General features: G+C 36.0%; 3 protein-coding genes across 3 annotated transcripts in view; 1 reads left to right on the forward strand and 2 right to left on the reverse strand.

The window, feature by feature from the left end:
- lrp5 (low density lipoprotein receptor-related protein 5) overlaps positions 1 to 2,521 on the reverse strand; it is a 77,592-nt gene extending 75,071 nt beyond the window's left edge. The window contains 1 exon segment of the mRNA XM_058766885.1: positions 2,232 to 2,521. Coding sequence (XP_058622868.1) covers positions 2,232 to 2,313 — 82 coding nt within the window. The 5' untranslated portion in view covers positions 2,314 to 2,521.
- Positions 2,522 to 7,028: 4,507 nt separating this feature from the next.
- Positions 7,029 to 13,560, reverse strand: wu:fa25f02 (uncharacterized protein C11orf24). The gene is made up of 5 exons (XM_058768019.1): positions 13,283 to 13,560; positions 12,664 to 12,704; positions 11,895 to 12,089; positions 8,700 to 8,852; positions 7,029 to 8,469 (listed from the first exon to the last, which is right to left on the reverse strand). Exons 3-5 carry the CDS (start codon positions 12,058 to 12,060, stop codon positions 7,667 to 7,669), a joined length of 1,122 nt encoding a protein of 373 aa, XP_058624002.1. The 5' UTR covers positions 12,061 to 12,089; positions 12,664 to 12,704; positions 13,283 to 13,560; the 3' UTR covers positions 7,029 to 7,666.
- Positions 13,561 to 13,763: 203 nt separating this feature from the next.
- Positions 13,764 to 17,794, forward strand: ap3s2 (adaptor related protein complex 3 subunit sigma 2). The gene is made up of 6 exons (XM_058766415.1): positions 13,764 to 13,946; positions 14,623 to 14,714; positions 15,088 to 15,199; positions 15,614 to 15,685; positions 16,282 to 16,389; positions 17,288 to 17,794. The coding sequence occupies exons 1-6, from the start codon at positions 13,878 to 13,880 to the stop codon at positions 17,411 to 17,413; spliced, it is 579 nt and encodes a 192-aa protein (XP_058622398.1). The 5' UTR covers positions 13,764 to 13,877; the 3' UTR covers positions 17,414 to 17,794.
- Positions 17,795 to 18,121: the final 327 nt, after the last annotated feature.

Raw genomic sequence — 18,121 nt, forward strand, 5'->3', positions numbered from 1 at the left:
ATAAATATGGTTTTTCACAAGAAACATTTAAGAACACCAAGCCCAAAATCCAAAGAGAAATAACATGACAGTCTGTTCTCAAAATTGCAATATAACAGCTTGTAATAACTCTACAGTAGCTGCATACAAACAATGCAGGCCTGCAATAATTTAAGTACTTCATAATGCCAAAATCAGAACATTTCATCCAAGAAGTAGTATATTTTGTTCCCTCACTTTTAACAACAAAGTTTCTTCGATGTTCTTTGCACCAGCAAGTCCTTCACATTACAGCTTTTCAATTTGGTTTACGGTTCTCTAAAGCACCCATATATAAATGGTTTCCCACAGCACAAGAGAATTAAATTGTTTGTTGTGGAACTTATTAAAGGTTTTCCAATAGAATCAAGCTGTAAAACCTTTATGGATCTAACAGGAACCTTTATTTTTTACAGGACTGGATTGAATTCATCTTGTTCTAACAACTTAGTAACACTATATTATAACTTTTAAAACCAGTTCAATCACCAACCATAAAAAATGCTTAACAGAACACATGAACATTCAAATCTCTGAAGACATAAATTAAGCATTTCTTACTATTCGAATGCACATTAACTGATTGTCTTGGCATTATTTATGCAAAGACTTCTTGATTAGAAGACTAGTCTAATCATCTTAAGCAATATTTATGAAATAAAGTTAGTTGAAATGGGCTAAAAGACTAGTCTAAAAGAAACTAAACTATGATCTTAATGATTATTTATGCAATAAAGTTTGTTGGAATGAGTTAGAAGACTAGTCTAACACAAAATGGACCATGTAGCTGTTGGTAAATGTTTGGAATAAAGTTCTGAATAGAAGATAAACAAATATGAGTTAAGGCACATAATATGACTCAATCCATCTGAATTAAACTATTCACACGGTTCTGCTTCCTTGCCCCAGAAATAGCACCAAACCAGAGTTCAATCTCTCTCTCTGTCTCTCTAGGCGTGAATACAAACATCCCAGCAAACCAATAATGAGTACATGGTGCTAAAACCATAAATATTTAAGCACAGGCCTGTTTGAATGGCAATTTCTCACCAGCAACTGTCACAGAAAAGTTTTCAGAGATGCTTCTCCATAACACTATGAAACTATATGATATTAATCATTTGTGTCCAGGGTTTTTAAAAGAGATATTTCCATTTATACTTTTTTTTTTGCTCATATATATAGTAGCTATATAAGTTGATATACTTCATACAAAACTTAAAAAGTGTTCAGCCTTTCCTTTGTAATTTTTATGCATTTACCATTTATTACCTTATGATATTGCAAGACTTTAATTTTCAGAATTCATTTATTACTCTGCTGGTCCATTTTAATGATAGTGGAAAACTAGAAATGGTGACTAGCTAATGACAGACATAACATTCATACATATACATTTTAACCTAAAAAATAAACACAAACTTCCCATATAGACGTTTACTAACGGTTAACTACAGTTTTCTAACTTTCAAATTAATTACCCGTTAAGCACTATAGTAATATTTAGGTTATGAATGTTATTATAAAGTGTTTCCATGAAAATCTAGCTCTTTATACTGGGGGTCTTTGAGCTGGCTGAGAGTCTTTATTTTTTTTTTTATACTCCTAATTAAACTTCAGCAGTGTTTTTGTTGAAATTGCAACGTTTGTTTATCCGCCAAAATTGTCTGTAACACTATTCGGACGAAGGTCAGGTAAAATAGCCGTCTTTGAAACAGTTTTAAAAGTCAATTTAATAATTTTGCACTCTTTTTCAAGCTGTTTGACATTCGACACCACCGAGGCCTCCATAACACACAACTAGAGCAGTTTACAAGTCCTGTGAGCTTAAAAACTCCGACCAAACATGTCAAATACTATCAAAAAAAGTTGATATTTAGCTTTAAAGCTTGAAATCAACTTCCAGAAGTGCACATCTCGGTTAACAATCCCACCGCAGACTATAGTTTAGTTCAAACCAGCTCAACTTTACGCAGACTTGACTCTCTAAAGTTTTGCTCTCAAAACTACAGATGCATTTCCAAACATGTAAACGATTAAAATACACGCTCGTGCGAAACAAAACAAAATACGCCAAAGTTTCGCGAAACCGACCATGCGCAAGTTTGTTTAGCGCTCGTGCGTTTTACTTTGTATCACATTGTTCGCGGTGATATAATGACTTCAACACCTCAGAGCCGTAGGAAAAACTCCACAAAAACTATTTTACTCACCACGAATCACCGTCAGACTACAACAAAGCAGCAGTTTCAGCAATAAAATCTCCATCGCAAGCGCTCCTTGCTTTAATTCCATAATCCCAGCTCCATTTCTTCGAGGTATTGGTGTTAGGAGAAAGTTTGTAGTCCGTAGGTCGATCAGTCGGACTTTTTTTCGCCCGAGCGACTCTTCTAGCGATAGTAGAGGAGGCACGAGGAGGGGAATGACTGACAGCGGAAACTGATCGACGTCATCAAGTGGGATTGTGCGGCGCCGTGGCGCGCGCGCTCGCCTCTCCACTCCAGTCCATTGGAATAGAAGCGCGAACAGAAGAGGACGCACAGTGTGAACTGTTAGTCAATTTGAAAACGAAAAATACTACTGTAAATGGATAAGTGCGAGGATAAATGTGACCCTGGACCACAAAACCAGTCTTAAGTGTCAATTTTTCTAAATTGAGATTTATACATCATCTGAAAGCTGAATAAATACGCTTTCCATTGATGTAAGGTTTGTTAGGATCGGACAATATTTGGCTGAGATACAACTATTTGAAAATCTGGAATCTGAGGGTGCATAAAAAAAATCAAAATATTGAGAAAAACGCCTTTAAAGTTGTCCAAATGAAGTTCTTATCAATGCATATAACTAATCAAAAATTCAGTTTTTATACATTTACGGTAAAAAAATTGATAAAACATCTTTATGGAACATGATCTTTACTTAATATCCTAATGATTTTTGGCATAAAAATTTTTTTTTTATAATTTTGACCTGTACAATGTATGTTTGGCTATTGCTACAAATATACCCCAGCGACTTAAGACTGGTTTTGTGGTCCAGGGTCACAAATGGTTTTTATTTTTTAAAAATGCTATATAAAGGCTATATATATATTTGAATTCAAGAGTAAATCTGTATTTTTTTCTATTGGAGTTTTTATGTTGCATTTTGTTCGCTATGTGTGTTGCCATGATGGTGTTTTATGTCTATGTGTGTATATACTCTTTCGTTATGTTATTATTGGCTACAGTTGCTGGAGAGGCCAATCTTGATGAACTTTTAGTCATCATGTGGGCAGCCAAAGCTGTTATCAGTACATTTTACAGTAACAAATAGATCTGAATCACTCAAACAGACTGGAATATTAACATTATACGATTTATTGACATATACAGTTAGGAGACGCCAAAAAATATAGTCAACCTACATCAACGCTGTCAAATAATTTTCAAAAATGTCTAATTGCTTTTGTGTAACCAAGACATCAGGCTTGTGTCTATAAAGAAATTGGCTTTCAGAAATAAACCAACTCAGAGAAATGTTCACTGGAATAAAAGTGTGACAACTTGGCCTGGTAATGCAAGCAGATCAGGACAGAGTTGTTTAACTGAATTCTGACATGTGCTGATTTCACTTTTTATTGTTTAGATTTAATAATGTGCGATGCTTAATTGTGATGTTTTAAATCATAGGACCATCTATAAATACACCATGGGTTGTCAACAGGGAAGGACAATGGGATCTTTTGTACTGGGTCCTGATGAAGGGGGCCCACTATAGGTTCACTATGGTACAGCATACTCATCAACCCCAGTGGAAGGAGAGGGACATGATATGACCATTCTAAAAGTTTCATTTCTTTTTTTTGTTTTCTAAAATAAGGTGGGAAAATTCAAAGTTGTGTAATTTAACTGGAATAGAAGTGAAGTTATGTTCTATATGTAATTTTAGGTTAACACTAACAGTCTTCCAATTTCATAATCTTAGAACTTCTGCGGCTTTATATTCTGGTAGGGGATTTTCAGTAGAAGCAACCATCAATGTTTCATAATAATAAAAATCAGAAAAGTAAAAACAGACCAACATGATTCAATTGGTAACATGCAGTACGATTATAGAGCTGTAAAATTTGGTGTTGGGAGAACTTCATGAGACATACTGAGTTCTCTGATCATTAGGAGACAAATAGTGTCTTAGAGTCTTTCTCTCAGGAGAACAATTTGAAAAGCAGGAGAAGTAACAGATATTAAAGAAATCTCATTTAGTCTTGAGACATATTAAGAGACAAATGTGAGATAGTGTCTTCTCAAGTCTGTTTTTAAATAGAACAATCTGAAAAGCAGGAGAAATATTTGAGATATTAAAGAGATCTCGTTTGATCTTGGGAGAACTTGATGAGACATGTTTGAGTTCTCTGAATGCAGATTCTCAAATATGAGTTCTTAAACATTATGATACAAATGAGCGTTTTAGTCTTTTTTTTTTCTCAGGAGAACAATCTGACGAGCAGGAGAAATTATTGAGATATTAGAGATCTCATTTGGTCTTGGGAGAAATCGATGAGACATGTTTGATTCCTCTGAAACATGATACAAAAGTGAGATTAGTGTCTTTTTGGGTCTATTTTAAAATAGAACAATCTGAGAAGCAGGAGAAATGATTGAGATATTATAACATCTCTATAGATATCTCATTTGGTCTTGAAAAAACTTGATGAGACTGAATGCAAATTCTCAAATATGAGTGTTTTGAGTCTTTTTTTTCTCATGAGGACAATCTGAAAAGCAGGAGAAATGATTGAGATATTAGACATTTGGTCTTGGTAGAACTTGATGAGACATTTTTGAGTTCTCTGAATGCAGATTCTCAAATATGATTCTCATATGAATCTGAAACATCATGATACTTTACATTAGTGTCTTCCGTAGTCTTATTCTCAGGACAACAATCTGAGAAACAACTGAGATATTAAAGAGATATTGCTTTGTCAGGGAGAGATTAAAGCTTTAATTTGCATACAATCTGCTTTGTGAATGACAGATCAATTCTTTGTACTTCAAAAGACATCAGCTTAAACATGCCAAGCTTGGCACAGTTTCTCCTGTTTGTTGATAGTCTGTTATGTTTCTTCATGCTTGTATGAAAGCTTGTTATAAAGGGTACAATACAATATACAAATTCTTTTCGGCCTCTTTCATGAGTCCTGAGGTGCTGTAAACATCAAGGATCAAACCGAAACCCCTGGCGGACTAAAAGCACTCATTGGGCTGAATGGTAAAGTTCTGCAACCAACTCCAAACCCAAAGTGAAAGCATATGTGCGCGGTAGTGCGTGTGAGCAAAGCAGGCAGTAATTCCCGGGCCTAGAGAAATATGCTGTAATGAAACCTGCCTTTACAGTCACCTGTGCAATATAGCTCTCGGCGTTCTCTTTGATCCGCCGAGCACTGCGCGCAAATAAAAAAAACACTTTCTCCACTACTCGTTGTTACTTTTGAATATTAGACTTTGTATTAATGCATCCAAGACTTAATGCAAGACATATTTTGCACGTAACAGATGCCATCTGGAACAAGTCCTCTTAAAACAAAGGGTTTATAGAGGCATCATGTCAATGTGCTTTGCTCTAACCCTGTTGCTTGCTACCTACTTCTCACTGGAAATTCATAGTCAGGATTTCATAGTCGGTCTGAAGCCGTGGTGAAAAATGTGTCTGCCACTTAGTTACACAACCAAGGAAAACAAGGATATTCTGTTGAAAGTTGTAGCAAATAAACGGCTAATAGCTAGTATCAATACCAAACCATCAAAACGAATGAGAGATCCACTGTTTTGTTTGGAGAGCAAGGTTAACGTTTTTATTGGAAATTTGTCGGCATTGTTTCTGTTCTGGCGTGAAGTAAAAATCTAGGATGTCAAATGCCAAAAGAAAACGAGAGATTGGGAAATTTTGAGGCCTGAGACAAATCCTTTGGAAATGACAGAAATGCAGCACTCGACAAGAAATGTGGTAATCATAGGTTGTGAAAAAATGTTTTTTTTAGGCCAGATCAGGTCAGCAACTAGCTGCACAACCGCCTGCAGAAGATAACAACGAACTCCAAACTTTGTCCTGTGCTCCTCTAATAAAATCCACATTTCACATAACTTTGTTGTTTCCCCCCAAAACAAAACCGTCCCCTGGTGAGCTTGTTGTAAAGGTGTCGGCCCACCTTCCTTCCAACTCGTTATTTTCCTCCTAGCCAATTAAACTTCCAGACCTTTAAAATTAGACAATGTGCATCGCACGTTTCCAAGGTGCAATTATTGGCCGACAGATGTGGCTTGTTTATGTGTGGCATCTTGTTTACTCCAAAGAGTGATTGATATGCACCACTCATAAAACACTTTGAAACCATGGGAAACCTGGGGCCCACTGGCTCCAAAAGCGAGGCGATGGACCCCTTGAACTTACACATCCTTTTCTGCTTGGTCATCAACAGGTTTTTTCTGATTTTCCATGCTGATTTGGAACCATTGTAAATATGGTAAAATGTGTTAAGAGCTGAGAGGACCAGCTGAAAGCATTAAGTTAGCCAAATCATTTAAAGAATTTACTCTATAGCGAATAAGAATTACTCACACGACCCCAAATTGCGACTAAAATGGTCAAAAATACAACAAAAAAAGTAAATAACCACTTAAAATGTAACCTGGGAGGCTGTGTGCGTCCATATGTGATTCCAAATATCGTAGCGACAACGAACGAACAAAATGTAAGCTGCGATGGCTTATTCACGATTATTGTTTAGGACGAGGTCGTAAATTTGTCATTTGGCTCCTAAATGTTTAATTTTTTCAGAGCCCTGTCACATTTGTTAATGTGCTTGTTAATGAACTTTATTAAATTAAGAGAAGTGAAACCCATTGAAGCTCCACGATGAAATTTCTGTGGAAACCAGATGCTCAGATTACCGTCAGCCTATGGATCAAAGTTAAGTAAACATCAAGTAGAGACAGACACTTCACACGCAATAAAATAACACCGAGTGCAAAGTAGGTTTTTTCTTTATTATATATCTTTTTAACAGTGCAGCTATTAAGACTTACAAAATCAATTTGGCACATATCAAAGTATCATACTTCATCCCTTCCTCTGATCTGTTCTTTGTTCCAGACACTAAATACACAATGGCTGAGTTATTCCCTTGGCTTTACAATAATGTGCTTCTGTGTCACATCTCCTGGTTTGGCATTTATACCTCACACACATACAAAAAAAAAAAAAGGCATTAATTCAAACAATTCTTTGAATGTTCCTGAACTGTTCCGACAAACATAAAAAGGCAATTATTGCAGCCAATATCATCAGCCGCAGATGAAACACTGGACATGACAGATTAGACAAAACATTTCCATGTATTGCACTATGAATCCCTTATAATGACATTCGTTGAACGAAGGTTGAGGGCTAAGTTAATACTAAGGCTTCAGCCCCATGTGCCAAGAATTACGTGGAAGCTAAATCTGCATAGAAACAAAAGATACACATCATACCAACTCACTCGAGCACCAGCTGGATTCTCTTTCAAGCGTTTGAGTGCTACCAAGGGGTCTTAAACCAAAGTCAATCAGCTACCAACCTTTGAAAATGGAAATATACTGAAATGTAAACCACACAATCCCGGTCAGACCCCCGAATCGGAGTACATTCCATTGATGAGATAGTCGACCTGAGTGTAGTCCTTCCGCTTGTAACTCTCGTATGCTTGTTTGAGAAACAGCGCCACCGTGACCACGAAGAAGAGGAGGCCAAACAGAAGAACTGCCAACAAGGAGCTTGTGTTCAACAGGTGGCTGGTCAAAGGGTCCCCGGCCACATCAATCATGGCTTGGTCCCTTTTGGGAATGTCCTTAGGCAGTGCAGACGCCACTACTGAGGGGCTCAATGAGGTTTTTGGCATGGTCTGTGTTGGCTTCTTCTCATCCGATGATGCTGCAGAAGTTTGGATTGGTTTTGTGGAAGGAGTGGATGAAGGTGTTGTAGGCACTGATGGTGAAATGCTGGCGGACATATTGGTCCCTGATTGGGACGGTAAAGAAGGCTGTTGTGGAATCATGGTTTGTGCAACTGTTGTGGGGGTGGTGGTTGTGCTGGTAGTTGTTGGAGATGGTTTAGGGCTAGTTGTGGTTGGTTCAGGTGTAGTTATGGTGTTGAACGTCACGGCTAGTGTTGTCGGAATGGTTGCGGTGATCGCTAGTTTTGACACTGCATCAGCTGTGGTGGCTTTCTCTGTTGTATTTGTCTGCAGGTTGATGGTCGCTATAGTCGTAAAGTTCATTTTTAAAGTGGTCGATTCTGTGGTAGTGGAAGTCCTGGAGATCGAGACGTTAGGTAACAGTTGTGTTAAATTAGGTGAAGAGTTGTTGCTAGCAGACTGATGGGGAAGTGCTGATTTATCAGTCTGATTTTTGCCCACATGGATTGAGTCTGCAAAACAAAGTTTGGATTGGTAAATATTATGTCACATCTGACTAATATTCACATAACCTCACAATTTACTTTTTTTTTTAAAAATCAGTGTGACAAATCATTTCAAAGTAAGAGATAAAGTTAATAAATGAAACAAATACAAACATACTTGCAAGAGATGAAAAATAATATCATTGAAAAGCACAAACATAAAAAAAAAATGCAGGCAAACCAAGGAGAGGCGTTACCATTTGTGCTCACACTTGGTTCCGCTAACATGTCGTCGAAATCTGTGATATTTTCACAAGAAAAGTTCTGGGTATTATTCGCACAGCTGATCAGAAAACACACAGATTGATTTTTATTAGGAATAGCCTTCGTACAGTCTTCATTCAGAGGACCTGAAAAATGAAGGGAAAAAAAAAAGGAATTAACAGGACGTTCTCTATGAAAAATTAAATATTGTTACTTGAAATAAACCTTGTTTGCAGTCAATTTCGATGGACTTCAAAATGACATCTGATTGCCGAATAGACACAGTTGCTAATGCATCAGTGCCACGGCAAAAGAAACCTTATTTTAACAGGATTGTGAATGCGAGTTGAAGACCGAATTGACTGGTGAGCTAAAAAGACAACCAGTCCAATCTGATTCACAAATAAATGACTCTTATAGGCCAGTTCTGAATGAATCTTTTAAAAAGCAGACAAGTTAACGGTTTGAATCCATCTGAATCCTGTCAAAATAGGAGGTAATAACCAAATCAAAAAAATATTTTCACAAGGGATGAGAAATTCAAGGTACAAACATATATTACACCAATTTGGACATAATACATAAAGCTTCTGAGCCATCATCATAATTTCCAATCCATAAATCATCAAATAGCAAAACTGGACACTTTGTGCAACCATAACCAAAATTTAAGAGAACAAATAACCCAAACCCAAGTTTCTAAAGGCTGTTTTTAGAGTGTCATGGCCAAATATATTTTACAGCTCGCTCTAAAATATGAAATAAAATGAACAGTGCAATCTGTGACTCATCAACCTCGGTTGTTTTCATTGGGACAGAGATGTTCCCCGAATGCTCATTACTGGATGTCAAACTGCATATCCTGAGCTCTGCAGTCTTCGGGAACGAGCCATGTCTGGGAGGAAAAACAGACCTTGCCGCACCTCTCTTTGATCCCATCCCAGCGGCCATGTGTGCGTTAGGTACAGCACACCTCAACCTCCACATCCGTCTCCACTCTTTCCCTTATTCCCACTTCCCTTGATTACTTAACCAGGTGGCTGCAGCACGGCAGGACCAACGGGGGCTATAAAGAATTTGCTTGCGCTGGCACTGCAGAATGCTCCAAAATACCCCATTTCCCTTTTTGGACCTTGCCAACGGACAATCATCCAGTGTTCAAAAGCTCCAGGTGAATCAATAATCAACCTCGGTGAAGTGAAAACCCCCGGTTGAATCATCTCTTGGTCAGCGTTGACACACTAAATCGAGGGGCCAGCTGCGTCGCGTGCATTTTTCCCCTTTTAAACACTTCTCCAGCTGTTTGAAGCAGAAAACGCAGGAAACCAAAGGCGAAAGGAGAGCGGTGTGAAATAGTAGAGGACCTGTCCTGATTTTTGCAGTCGCCACATGTTGCCCTGTAGTACGTTTAGTCTTTGACGTGTCCAAAACACACCGTTCCCTGCAGTGGAATGTGGAATGCTTATGTATTTATAGCTCGCCATCATTCCAAACATTTCAGACTTCCAGATGGCGGTGGCGATTCTGACCTTGCTTTCGATCTCTGTACGGTTAACGTGATGGAAACTCAATACTGACAACGTACGTGCATGTTATCGGGCGGGGGCAGGGCCAGTCGCTCTACTCCTGAACACAAAGCCAGCACGCCTCGGGGTCACTTCGGCTGTCTACGTGTTTACAGAGGTGGCGAGATAGTCAAGTGCAACGTGTGTGGTCAAAGCGAGAGGGGGGAAAAAGAAAGCAATTTAATTAGACAAAGAGCATGTCTTGACGAAGACTGTAGAAGTGTATGGCCCGCTGAAGCAACGCCTGGCGCATAAGCAGAACAGCCAACCCAGGCCTCCCTTTCATCTTAAATGCGAAACACATGGCCTTCTTTGAAAGTGCACGTCCTTCAAGGGAAAATCGTGATGTATAAAAGACAACACACAACATATGGCTTTACTTTTTAAAAAAAATATGATATTCCGCAGGTACCCCGTTTTATCTCTGAAGGTAGCGCGCAGATTGCATTTCATTCTCAAGCCCTCAAAGAAACAAAGAAAAAGAAAAACAGGCTGGTTTAACTCTTCGTAATAGTGGAAAATAATCAAACAATTATGTTTGTGCAGGGTTCAACAATAAGGATGGCCTGTGTGAGAGAGCTTCAGGCCAGTTGATGGAACTGTCAAGACAGAACTTAGTTGATCATGCACAAACAAAAATGAAAATTGTGTCATCATTCACCCAGACTCATGTCATCCCAAAACATGTATAACACACTTTGAACAATGTCTCAGTGTTTTTCTCTTTTTTCGTCCATACAGTTAAAGTCAGTGGGGGCCAATGTTGTTTGGTTCTTCAAAATTCTTTTTTTTTTGTATTCCACAGAAGGTTCTGAATGACATGGGGGGGGGGGGGGGGGAAAGTAAAATTAAAACAATGTTTATTTTTGGGTGACCTATCCATTTAAAAATTATTTAAATTAAAAATTGCCTGATGCATTGAATATTGTGCTGATGAAGATATGACACAAAGGTAAAGTCATCAAGATGTTTAGATAAGGTTTTGTGCAAAAAAAAGTATCCATGTAATGTTATATATTTATTGCATTATACATTACAAAAATAATATACATACAATTTATCCAATGGCCCCATCGTATTTTGCATAATATAATTACTCATTTTAAAATTGTTTCTTTGTGTTAAAAAAAAAAAAAGATTGACATTAAATGACAAATATAAATAAAAACCTATTAGTAAATATAAATGAGAAAATGTTCTTCATACACACAAAAACACTAATATTTTGGCATAGCAAACATCTGTCAGAGTAGTAGCCTTAACCCTTGATTTCCTGTTTTTCTTTCCTACTAAATCTATCAATAATATAGATAGATAGATAGAACCAGCAAAAATACTAATGTACAGAATCACTGCTGTGTCTCACGTATCACTGGCAAATGCTCTCTCAAATAAATTAAACAATAGAAAATAACTGTTTCTTAAAAATGTGACATTTTAAAAATACCTTTTACACTAGAGAACCTCATGGCTCATCCTTTGTAGTTACCTTTATCTCAATATTTTATTGAAATCCAAGAATATTTATTCAGAAGTATTACATTTATAATAAAAAAAAAAATTACTGAAATGCAATTTAAATGAATCAAAAGGATATTTGAGGTGCAGTAGAGATAGACTTACAATAGGTTAGGTTACAATCCCTTGTGTTGTTCATAGGCACATTAGCCACTATCCTGAGGCCATTCACCAAATGCGAGGGTGCACATGGAAGCACAAGGAGCCCCAGAATGGGCAGCAGGACCAGGATGGGATGGACAGTCATGATCACATGAGTGGCTGAGACCATAATGTGAGAGAGGGTCACATCCCCAACACCTGTGAGATATACAGAAACAACAATAAAACTGCAACTCAAATGGATTCATTTTTAAATACATTAGATAATAGAAAGATAGAAATGAATTGCATCAGAGAAGGAAGTGAGAATGAACATAAATGTGATTCAATTGCGCCATCTAGTACAAATTCCAAAACACTACAAGGAAGTTACGAAATTTCGTCTGCTCTACCTGCAAAACAGCTGTTTCAATCCTGTTCAATGAAGACTAGACCACAAGTGCAATAAAACACGTAGGCATAATATAAAGTTACCTTTTGTGTTCTCTTTTCACATTAGAAGCTCCCATTTTAAAGTAACATAAGCCCTAACCTCTTCTAAGTGCTTTGAACTTGAGTTGAACCTGCAGTTATTAAGGCTTTGTTGGTTATAAGGAAGTTTCAAAAGTGAACAGATAGGTTTTGGGTGAAGCACATAAATGTCTGCCACACCCCTCCGAACGCCTGGTTACAGCCGTCAATGCAAACAGCACTGAAGGGCTCACTAAACCCGTTCCAGGATGTACAGATCATATGACTTACATCGAGGCTTGAACAAAGGAATAAAACTCACTAAGAGATGAAGCAGATTATTCACGGATGGTCCGTCCTGAGCTGGAATTAAAAACAGAAAAGAAATAAAGCAGTTTGTAGCTATAGAAAAAGTGGTAAAATTAAATCACTTCCATAGAACTATCAGTAAAGAATGCCAATGCGTCTATTTTTCTTAACCTGTAAAGGGTTAATTAAGACACACATGATACCCATTACTAAAGGTTTTATCATTTTAACTTAACAGCACAAAAGTAGTAATTATGCAAATGAATGCGGTTACAAAACACAAATACAAACCAAAATACTTATCTGAGAGTATTATTATGATTACTAACCTCTACAGAATCATAACTATGGGAATGTAGGTCAGTTAGGAGGAGTGTGAAAACAAACTGTTGTTTGTTTACAATGGAACATGTTTTCTAACTCACTTACATTTGGATCTATTTATCTTAGAGACACACCATACAGTGTAAATAACATAAAATAATTATATTAATTGCACTAAGTACAAGTATATTTAATTAAGCAAGCAATTGAATGGCTACAATAAAATTATGATACAAAAACGGTATGAACTATAAAACAATAAAGCATTGATAAAGCAAAGATAAAAACGCTCACGAGGATGCACTTACCAAGAAATACAAAGCGTCCTTTCACAATATGAATTTCAGTTTGAATAACGTTACATGTAAACAGCAGCGTTTCCAAAACACTTTCTTTACAGCAGTTTACAAGCGTGAGCAAAATGAATGCCGTCTCATTCCTCATGCGATACGTGTTTATTGTCACTCTCCTGTCAAGTGTTTCATATTTTAATTCGGGTTGTTTATATAAGTAACAGCTAGCTGACAGACACGACACGCGAGTGATGCGACAACAGGAAACGCAGGACTTCCGGGTCGCACAGCGGGCCGTGAGCGCGTCAAAATAAAGTCCTCAACTCATCAATTCGTAATTCAATCAGAGTTCATTGAACGCAGGTGGAAACAGATTACAAAAATCACGAATCATTACAAAAATTATCACGGTAGTCATAGTTTGTCAAGTATAATGGGATTATCTGTAAAACTGATTTTTAAATGAATACTAACAAATACCGCCAAATATTGCAATATTATTATGCAAAAGTCACGTGACACGGAAGTGCCTAGAATCGTTCTTTATTGACAAGCTGAAGCTTAGCTAAAAAACAACGAGTAGCCACATAAAAATAATCAAACGGCAAGGATGATTAAGGCTATTCTCATTTTTAACAACCATGGGAAACCCAGGCTCATCAGATTCTACCAATATTTTGTAAGATAAGCGCATAAAAGACACTGGAACTGCATTTGCCAGCCATTCTTACTATACAGATTAATTTAATTAATTGTCTTTTATTCAATATATCATAGTTGAACATACAGCTTCAGATAAAATATTTGTGTATAAATATAATGTTTTGTGATATGGAATATTTATTTTTGGTAACACTTTATTTTATGGTTACACCTATTAGTTGCTTATTAGCGTGCATATTACTAGAATATTAGCCATGTATTAGTACTAATTAAGCACATATTAATGTCTTATTCTACATGACCTTATTTCTACATCCCTAATCCTACCCAATACCTAAACTTAACAACTACCTTACTAACTATTAATCAGCAGCAAATTAAGAATTTATTGAGGGAAAAGTCGTAGTTAATAGTTAACAAGTGTTACCTATTCTAAAATGTTACCTTATTTTTTTGTCACCTTCTTACTGGAAAGTCAGTTCCTCATTTTGTTTTTGCTTACTTATTATATATGTACAGTATATGCTCATCTATATAAATGTAATAATTTATATTACATGTTCATAGTAGTCATTTTTATATAATGTTAAACCACTAATGTTTCATTCTCTCCTCTGTATATTTTAATGTGTAATTTAAAAGTTTATGTGGAAAATCCAAGGTAAATTTAATTTATCATGTTTCTTTTACAGGCAGAAGACATGCAACAACAGATCATTAGGGAGACCTTTCATCTGGTGTCCAAAAGAGATGACAATGTCTGCAATTTTCTGGAGGGCGGAAGGTGACAATATGCATAATAATGTTACACATAAGGGCTTACTGTTATGATTGTCAACCATATCTCTGTATATAATACTGTATAAAGATGCATACTCTTTATGCATCTGTATTAAATATTTTTATTTTTCATTTTTTCTTTATTTATATTTACATATGTGTATTTTTTATTCTCATCTTATTTTTATTGTCTGTGTGTCGTTGTTGTCTCTGTGAACTGGAAGCTTATGACACTAAAACAAATTCCTTGTATGCGCAAGCATACTTGGCAAAAAAAGCTCATTCTGATTCTGATACTCAACAAATCTCAAAAGTTATTTTGAGGTGCTCAATTAAACTCAAAAGGTATTTACTGTAGTTTTTCTATTCACTTTTAGTTTGATCGGCGGCTCTGACTACAAGCTGATCTACAGACACTATGCCACCCTGTACTTTGTGTTTTGTGTGGACTCATCAGAGAGCGAGCTGGGGATTCTAGATCTCATTCAGGTGAACATACTGCAATTTACATGCTGTAGTTATGGCCTACAGCCACAAGGGGGTGGTTAATGCATCTCATATTCCATTCATGTATCAACTTTTATTGAAGATGTACATAAAGACAAGGCAGAGTTTAAAACTCTTGTTTTAGTGCAATGGTCATTTAACATATCAGGATGCATTAGTTCTCACTGGACCATACTAATTCCATATTACCTGTAAGTATTATGTAAATACCATTAATTTAGTATGGTATATATCAGAATACCATCTGAATGGTAATGCCATAGAACTTTTTTGTGCATGAGTAGTTAATTTGCTTCTTTTTTGGTGTGTGTAACCTGAAACGTTACTTGACCCTTTTTAAAATCTCGCTGAAAGAACATGTTGTTATTCACAATTGTGTATAATTTTGTCCTGCAGGTCTTTGTAGAAACCCTGGACAAATGCTTTGAGAATGTGTGTGAACTGGACTTAATCTTTCACATGGATAAGGTCAGTTTTCAGAGCTATTATCATTAAAATGAAACCATAAAAAAAAAAAAATTGTTACTTGAAATAAACTTGACAAAAATAAACTTGTTAACTGAAAAAAAAAAAAAAAAAAAAATATATATATATATATATATATATATATATTTCAGCAAGGCATAATTTCTAAATTTTTAATTTAGAAAAATGTAATTTATCTTGAAATAGTAAAATAACTAAAAATGAGTAAGAACTATATAGATATAACAATTTAATGTTCTGATTCGGTCAGCTGAGCTGTTTGTCTTAAAGTATTGATTTTATGAATCACTTTTTACATAAGATTCACAAACAAATGATTCCTATGAAGCAGTTATTTTAGTACATTAAAACATACAGGTAAGTATAACTGGATTCCTGAACAAGTGACTCCTACGAACTGGTTCTTTTTAATAAATATATTTTAAATATTTACTGTAATATACCCCAATAAAACAGAATCAAATTGTGAAATGTGTTTTGTTACTCAGGCCTAGCTGTTTATTCATAAGTCATTATTTTGTTAAGTTACTAATGAAAAACAAAAGGTTTGAAGGTTGATGTTTTTTTGTTTATTCCAGGTTCATTACATTCTCCAGGAAGTTGTCATGGGTGGGATGGTTCTGGAAACTAACATGAATGAAATAGTTGCTCAAGTGGAGCTGCAGAACAGAATGGAGAAATCGGAGGTGAGTTCACATTGACAGAGTAACCGGTAGTCGCTCCAGTTTATTCAGACATCTTTTACATGCATTGCAGTGCCTCAACCCAATCAGGAAGGGAAATTTTAAATGGTTTCCTGTGAAAGATACATGCAAATTTTTAACAATTAAAAAAAAGAAAAAAATCAGGTTAAATAATATTGTACACATTAACTTGATTTTTAGATGCATGGTTGACACAGGGCCTTCGAAATGTTTGTGAAAAACATGAATGACATCTCAAAAGACATTTTCATTAATCTTGTTTAGCATCGCTTTCTTTTTCCCTAAAGATAAATCTTTTGGCTTTATCAAACTGGTGAAAGGTATCTGAGCCGATATCAGTGGTTCATAGTCATTGTGTTCCTGATATTCTATCTGCAGTCGAGGTGATTGATAATGTTTGACAATACTGGACGTACTCTTATGTATACATTGAAGGGGTTAAAATGAGGAAATGTTACATAAGATAATACAACACACATTAAAGAGAACCAAAGCAACATCCATCCACAACATTTGGTTAAAGACTGAAGAAACAGGATGGTGGTGGTTCATAAACTTTACCGTACTTTGAACTTTGACTAGAAAATGCAGTGTTTAACAGTTCTGTTGAGGTCAGGCCGGGTCGTGTAGTTAGTCTTGTATAACTTTTGAGTTTTTGTTTGTAATTTTGTAATGTTTCTTTTATTTTAATTGTATCATATTTTGTTTTGGGCCGGGTTATACCTGAAATTTTTCAGTGGACTTATAAGATTGGGTTACAGAATATTGTTCACAGGCCAAGTTTGGACTTCGGTTTAATGCTGAATAAATCCAGTATGATTGTGAGTAGAATTTTGAGGTTAATAACAGTAATAACATATTTTTTGTGTGTTTTTGGCAGGGTGGTCTGTCTGCCGCGCCAGCACGAGCAGTTTCTGCTGTGAAAAATATGAACCTTCCTGAAATACCCCGTAACATCAATATAGGGGACATCAATATAAAAGTGCCCAGTCTCTCTCCGTTTTGAGTTTGCATGTCTGATCATTGTGTTTTTGTGTGTTGTTATTGTGTGTTGACATTCATTGTCATAGATACTGTAGATAATGCCATTTATGGACTTACGACTGACCATCACCTGAGGACTCTTAAAAGTCTGACGCACACTACTGGGTCCGATCATTTACAATGTACCTTTTCAATTTCAGACTTTGGTTTGCAGACAAACCATTTCCAATTTTGATTATAGTGTTGTTTTGTATTTTGTCTGTGATGTAGCTAAATTCCACAATACTGTACTAACGTGTCATTTATGCCAACAGACCAACTACTAATGTTACACATTAATAATTTATATTAAATGTTACTTGGTCATTAAAAATGTTTTTGTCCAAATTCAAGTCTTACTTTTTTTTAAAGGTTTTATTAATTACTTAATGGATATGGACCATGAAAGGGTTCTTCAATGTTGGAAATATCTTATGGTTACATTGTATTTTGGAGACAAGTATGAGCTTGATTCCTGAACTTCTCCACGTTTACAAAACAAAACATTATATTTGATCTTGTCTTGTACCCCTCAACATTTCATGTTAAAAACATTTTATTGTCACAAAGAATCTGCAGCGTCACCAGATCTAAATGTAGAATATAATTTTGTGCACTTACTGCCTATAAAAATGGTCAACAATCACGGGGTAAGATCTGTTTCATATATGACAGTATGTCGGCAAATTTT

Source organism: Onychostoma macrolepis, chromosome 25 (assembly GCF_012432095.1).
Source record: "Onychostoma macrolepis isolate SWU-2019 chromosome 25, ASM1243209v1, whole genome shotgun sequence".
Lineage (NCBI taxonomy): Eukaryota > Metazoa > Chordata > Actinopteri > Cypriniformes > Cyprinidae > Onychostoma > Onychostoma macrolepis.

What these genes read in the sequence shown, in the direction of transcription:
- wu:fa25f02 (XM_058768019.1), bottom strand. Translation starts at nt 12,060, where the DNA reads ATGGTCTCAGCCACTCATGTGATCATGACTGTCCATCCCATCCTGGTC. An exon ending in GGATTGTAACCTAACCTATT is followed by an intron (nt 8,853 to 11,894) that starts GTAAGTCTATCT and finishes TTCATTTTTCAG; the next exon opens with GTCCTCTGAATGAAGACTGT. An exon ending in ACCAAGTGTGAGCACAAATG is followed by an intron (nt 8,470 to 8,699) that starts GTAACGCCTCTC and finishes TTTGTTTTGCAG; the next exon opens with ACTCAATCCATGTGGGCAAA.
- ap3s2 (XM_058766415.1), top strand. Translation starts at nt 13,878, where the DNA reads ATGATTAAGGCTATTCTCATTTTTAACAACCATGGGAAACCCAGGCTC. An exon ending in AATTTTCTGGAGGGCGGAAG is followed by an intron (nt 14,715 to 15,087) that starts GTGACAATATGC and finishes ATTCACTTTTAG; the next exon opens with TTTGATCGGCGGCTCTGACT. An exon ending in TAATCTTTCACATGGATAAG is followed by an intron (nt 15,686 to 16,281) that starts GTCAGTTTTCAG and finishes TGTTTATTCCAG; the next exon opens with GTTCATTACATTCTCCAGGA.